The sequence below is a fragment of the Pteropus vampyrus genome, unplaced genomic scaffold (assembly GCF_000151845.1).
Source record: "Pteropus vampyrus isolate Shadow unplaced genomic scaffold, Pvam_2.0 Scaffold207, whole genome shotgun sequence".
NCBI lineage: Eukaryota > Metazoa > Chordata > Mammalia > Chiroptera > Pteropodidae > Pteropus > Pteropus vampyrus.
In genome coordinates this window covers 1766795-1772992 of record NW_011888988.1, presented here as the reverse complement: position 1 = coordinate 1772992, position 6198 = coordinate 1766795, and the positions used below count along the sequence as shown (strand labels likewise).

The following is a 6198-nucleotide window of genomic DNA, read 5'->3' as shown; positions in this document are numbered from 1 at the left end:
GAGAGTGAGATGTCTGAACTTGGTTAAGGCAGGAGACATATTAAAATCAAGAGGAGAGCGGCATCAAGCTTATGTCTCTTTAAGAGCCGCTGTTTAAAATGTCCTTTGCAGAGCCTTGTAGAGCCACTGAATTGGTTATGACCACAGCGCTGCCCCTGGAGGAAGGGGACTCAGGTCTGTGACAACCAGTCTTTTCTCGTTCGAGCGGGTTTTCTCCCTGCCCATCCCCCTTCTCCTTCCCCTCTCCCTCTTTCTCTTGCTAGAATAGTTAGGAAGAAGGAGGCATCAGCCACAGCAGCCTCCGATGCACAGGAGGCTCCCAGTGCAAAGGGCAAATGGAGATTCTGGCCTAGATTTGATCAGTATCTCCCATTCATTCACATGTTCTACCTCAGAGGTTGATTTATCTTCTGATTTTAAAAACAGAAGTCTGGTGGGACTTATGAAGGTTTCTCTCTTCCCACCCCTAACATGAAACAAAAACAAATCCTCGACAGACTTATAAGCATGTAGTATGAATATCAAAGTCCTTGGCAGTGAAGCATCTGTTGCTTGACCTTCAGGAGGCTTCTCTCTCCACAGTGCCCCGGGAAGACCCCCTCCACCAGCATGCTCACCATGCCTGCTGCCTGCCCACCCCAGGGAACCATGTCCCTCAGGAATCAGGTACTGAGATATAGTATAAAACATTTTTTTTATTTCAAAATGCAAAATGGTGGTCATTTGTCATAATAATAATAATAATAAAATAATAATAATAATATAAAAAGCGTTTCTCCTTCTTCCCTAGTGCAAAATGGTAGATGCACTCAGCTCAAAGACACATAGTTTTGGATATGTCTTTCTCCTGCAGTGCTGCACAGCAGCAAAACTCAATCCCAAACTCCTGTTGGTGGATCTGTGTGCGTTCAGTTCTAGAAGTCTCCGAAGTTAAGTCCAAACAGCACAGGAGTCCTGCTCTCCCCAACTGGGTCAGTCTCTGACTCTCTCTCTTTTTTCTCTATTTCCCTCCCTCTCTTTCTCGTCTCTGTCTCTCTCCCTCCCTCTGCTGGCCTCCCGCAGTTCTTAGGAGGCATGCAGCCGTTTGGAGAGGGCCCTGCTGCAGACTATGGCCTCCTGCTGCTTGCCTTTCTCTAGCAGGGCCTGTGTCCGGAGGGTCTGGCGCTCCCGCGAGGCCCGCAGCGCAGCCACCGCTGCCTCCTCTTCCCGCAGGCGGCTGGCGGCCGTGAAAGGGCTGCACACGGTCTCCACCAGGCCGAGCACCACGCCGAATAGGGCCAGCACGCTCCCCAGCACGTACAGCTTCACCAGTTTCCGTCTGGACGTCTGGGCCATCATCTCCTTGGCCAGAAGAATCAGCTCCTGCACCGTTTCCATCAAGGATCTGGGCTCTCGGGAGCGGGAGGGACCTGCAGGAGGAGCGGAGCAGAAAAGGGAACCGTTAGTCACTGAAGGATGGCTTCGGCTGCCCCAGCACTCCTCCCTCAGCGTCTAGGTAGAGACCCACAGAAAGGGGGCTCCCGGGACCCAGGCGCCGCCGCGCCAGCCCCCGCCGGGCTCACCTGAGCCGCGCAGCGGGCTTCTAGGAGGCAGCGCGAGCTGGGAGGTGGTGAGCGCGTCCGTGGGGCCCCGCAGCTCCGCGTTCTCCTCCTCCCCGGCAGCCGCGGTTCTTCCAGATGGAGCCTCGGCAGCTGGCACCTTGCTAGCGGCCAGCGGCCGCTTAAATCTTTTCTCCGAGACCCGCCCCCTGGGCTCCCTGGGTTGCAGCCAGAGAAGGGAGGGGGAAGGGGGAAGGGGGAAGGAGGAAGAGGGAGGAGCGGGGCAGGGGCCTGGGGGGTGGGGGAAGTGACCACGACCTGCTCACGCCGGGACCGCGTGAACTGGGGGCTCCGTCGCCTGGGTGCAGGGGAGGGCAGGCCTGGACTCGCAAGGTCCCACTTCGGGTGCACGCGAGAGTGAGGACCCGGAGCCCGGGTTGGTGTCCGCGTACTTTTGCGACATGACTCTTCCTTAGCGGTGTGGGTGGGTGCACAGCCTCTCTCCTACGAGGCAGCTTGAGAAGGACCCCTACAGAGGACATCCTAACTGAAAAATCACTCGTTTTTATTCGGAAGGGTCGTCATCTTCCCACAGGTGTGGGGGTCGGAGGGGAGAGGCCAGGGGGAGGGTTTCTGGTAAAGAACAGAGCATGTTTCCAGGCTCTGCATAAGGCAGTGTGTGCTTACTGACTGTGACAGGCTATTTCTTTCCAGCCCGAGTGGTCTTATTCACAGGTGCTTGCATCGTTAGGGTCACCTGAGAAATTACTCATTGAGGAATACCTTTTATGCACAGAAGTTGTGTGTGTGTGTGTCTATGTGTGGTCAGTCTCTGTATCAGGGGTCTGCCATTAAATCCAAATGGCCCCCTTTCCCACTTGAGAAGTGAAGTTGGTGGCTAGAGGGAGGTGAAGATGGAAGCGGGTGTTGGTAAAAGTTTGTCTGCTGGTCCAAGATGTAAATGTTTTATGCTGTTCTCAAGTCATTATTTGCCACCTACCCGGATCTGGGGGTGCAACTCTATTGTGCCAGCTCACCTTATCATAGAAACAATTCAGGGTCAGAAAGGTGAAAGTGGTTTGGGTAAGAAGTTAGAGTGGAGGGTACTCTTGGAAGCCTGAGGCTAGTGGGATTGATTGTGACTAGAAATAAACATCGTTACCTTGGCTGGGGGGTGGGAGGGGGGTTCTGATTTAGCTTTGGTTCTCCATATACTAGAGGTAGCAAGCAGCAGAAAAGGAGATCTTGGTAGGCCAAAGGGATTTAAGCAGAAAAAGGGGGAGGGCAGGGGGAGGAGGGGGAAACCACGCTGGCCAGAAAATCACAAAGGTCAGTGATGTGATCTTGCAACAGCCTGTCACAGTCAGTCAGGCTGAGCCCTGCAGGGAGGGACAGGGGGAAGAGCTATTTCAGGAATCAAATGTTTGAATATTTCAGTCACTGGAAATTTTAACAGTGATCTTTCTTTGGGGGTTTGAGGCAATTTTCCAGACAATTCAGTTAAAAAAAGGCCACAATAACAACCATTCTTTGTGTTGTTGGCTATTGGTAGTTCAAAGAATAGGATTGGTTTGTGCAGATTGGGCAAGGTTACCTAAATAGCTATTTAGCGTTCTACATTTTTGTCTGTACACAAGCAGTCAAGGTGACAAGGGACCCAATAAGGATTATTCCTGGAGGATTGTATCCCCTGCTTATTATTCTTTCAACCTTGTCAGGCAGGAAAATCCAATAATATGAGACCAAGCTGAGATTAATATCGGTTTTGGCATTTTCTTTGAATCTTCCTTATTTTGGAGAAGTCTCTAAGAATTGGCAGAAACGATTTGTGAGCTTTCCCAAGATTTGTGAGTGTTTCTAGGAGAACATATGTGCACCTTACTATCAGGACTTTTACCTGGTTTCTGCTCTGAAGGTGAGTCAGTCCGGCTTACTCCAAAATTGACGTGTCAATAAGCATTTCCGGCGTTTCTGTAACTCAAAGACACAAACCACACAGTCTTTCAAGGTCAGCAGACTGTAATTTCTCTGAGTTCCCCTTTCTCGTGATTTGCGGTGGTTAGAGCCACCTCAGATGAGTTCCCCTCTTTCCCTCTTTGATAATCTGACTTTGTCCTTCGGGCCCCACCAGCTTGCTGGCCAGGGCTGGGCAGAGAGGGCAGCAAATGGCATGAGTTGGGGTCGCCCATGGAGTTGATGTTCCTGGTTTAGGTGGTTTGCTGGGGCTGTGTGGGAGATGGAGGAAATAGAAGGCTGGGGAATCCAGGGTCGCTTCGTGCATAAGAATTTCTGACACAGCTCCCCTGTCTGGGTGGGGAAAGAGAACCCAGCTTCTAGGGTAGGGGATTAGGTAGGGGTTGGGAAACTAAGCACATGCTTTAACTCGCTGACATCACTTTAGAGATGTAAAGCCTGTGTTGCGTCACACAGGTCAGACACAGGTTATAGCTGCGAAGCTCAGACCCATCATAGGGTGACTGACCATGCCACTTTGCTCAGGGCTGAAGGGTTTCCCCAAGATGCAGGACTTCCAGTGTTAAACTGGGACAGTTCCGGGCAGACTGAAACAGTTGGTTATCCTACTCATAAGTCTACCGCAATATTTAATTCTTGCTATTTCTAGGAAGGCAAAGGAGGCCAGTTTAAAATTTGTTTATTTTGCTTTCCAAATCCCTTTCCTCCAAACATTAAAGCACCCAGAGTCGTTTCCAGAGGAAACATCACAAAGGGGCAACGTATGGTCCAAGGGGGAAGCCCCGAATGAGATAGAGCTGTCCCAACACCCAGGCCTTGGGGACGGAAAGGACAGGGGACAGAGGTCCTTGGGATGGTTGGTCATGTATAAATCTCGGTTATCAGTAGTATTATTATTTTGTTGCCAGCTGCTTGCTGCCTACCGGAGTCTTTAGTCCTTGGGTTACTTTCGTTTCACGTAAATTAGTTTTGGAGAGAAGCTTTCTTATCACTCAAATATCAACAGATGATTTTTAAATCTAAACTTTATCTTCCTCTGGTCTTGTAGATCAGAGTTCTAGAATCTAGACATTTTTGTGTGGATATGCTGCTTTCATCACAAGCTCGACACACTTGAAACAAGACTTTCCACATTCTCTGTACTCTTACAAACTAAGTCGCCTTCTCAATATCCTCATTTCCAGCCGTGGCATCTCCATTTTACCTGTTCCCTGGGCTTTTATTGTGGCATTTTCTTGGAGAGGCCTTCCCCGACCACTTCACCCACCCTTCTCTACCCAATACCCTACTTGATTTTTCTCCATAGCACTCAGTACCTGACTTTATAGTGATATAATTATTGGCTTGCTTTTTGGGTTGTCTTTCATGTCCTTTGGAGGATAAGCTTCATGAGGACCGGGACTTTGCTTTGTTTTTCGCTGTGTCCCCAGGGCCGAGTATAATCCTTGGCACACAGTAGGTCCTTAAGAGGTAACTACAGGGTTAATGATTGTTTTCTCCATTGGTAGGGGAGGCACCATATTTATTAAATTTGCATGCAGTCAGACTTTTAGTGGATGCTTAAAGAAGCATTCAAGATTTTTCTTTTTTTTGGATAGGTTTTTTAATTTTTTATTTATTATTATTATTTTTTGCCTTTTGTCCTCTCTCTAATCCATCTCAAACACTACCATCCAGTAAATCTTCCTAAAATTACGTTTTTATTCTTAATTACCTATTGAAAGCCTGGGGCGATTTCTCACCCACACAATGAACTAGATTCCGAATGTTGAATTTGTTTGACCAATATTCTTAGAATCCAGGACCTCTGTGATCGGATCTTCCCTACTCATCTAACTTTATCTCTCGTTCATTCTCGGAGGAGAACGTTTTGCTCTACAGAAGAGTTTCTCACAGCTCAAGAAATATTCGTCCTCATCGTTGCTGCCTCCTTTGCTCCTGCTCTTCTTCCTACCGGAAATGCTGTTCTCTTTCTAGTCTGTCTTCCTCCCTTCAGGTCGTGTGCTCCAAGAAGCCACCACTGCTTGTGCCAGTACACCCTGACCACTCTTTTCTGTGAATTTCAGCACAGGTTGGCACTACGTTGTGTATTGTTTTATACAGCTCTCCGGGGTTTCCTGTGGGCTTGCTCTGTCTCTGTGGAAGACCAGATCCTTGTCCCCTTCACGGTGTTAACATATAGTAAGGGCCCAATCAATACTAGTTACACTGACCTGAAAGTCAGTACTGGGATAGAGATTGCAAAAGGATCCGTTAAAACTCTTTTGGGAGGTTATTTTAGGCACAGTGGTTTATCCTTGGGGTTGAAATTTCTTAAGACCTGGCAGCTTGGCTGAGTCCCCTCCACTCTGGCTGCCTCACCTTTCACTCGCAGGCCCCGCTTAGTATCTGGCATGGCAGCAGTTGGCTCAGTCTCGGGTACCCTGGCAACCTGCTCTTGGGATCCCAGGGCTTGACAAGTCAGCTCTGAGGAACAGACCCTTCATAGAGGTTTTGCTTTTGTCCTTCATGGTTTCTTGCCAAGCAGAGCCACTAGCTGCTGGTGCATGCAGTGTGTGGTGGGAGCTTTGGGTAGCCATGGATGCCCATATACCACTTCTGAATTGCAGGACTGTATATTACAGGTTTGAATCAGCACAAGAAATTTTTTTCCGAGTTCAAATGCTAGCTGCATTTGAGCGTATAG

The 6198-nt window shown here is 49.0% G+C and overlaps 1 protein-coding gene across 1 annotated transcript; it reads right to left on the bottom strand.

Moving 5' to 3' along the window:
• Nucleotides 1-837: 837 nt before the first annotated feature.
• G0S2 (G0/G1 switch 2) lies at nt 838-1726 on the bottom strand. The gene is made up of 2 exons (XM_011372440.2): nt 1563-1726; nt 838-1409 (listed from the first exon to the last, which is right to left on the bottom strand). The coding sequence occupies exon 2, from the start codon at nt 1375-1377 to the stop codon at nt 1066-1068; it is 312 nt and encodes a 103-aa protein (XP_011370742.1). The 5' UTR covers nt 1378-1409; nt 1563-1726; the 3' UTR covers nt 838-1065.
• Nucleotides 1727-6198: the final 4472 nt, after the last annotated feature.

Excerpts from the sequence above, each read along its gene's own strand:
- G0S2 (XM_011372440.2), bottom strand. The coding sequence starts at position 1,377 with ATGGAAACGGTGCAGGAGCTGATTCTTCTGGCCAAGGAGATGATGGCC.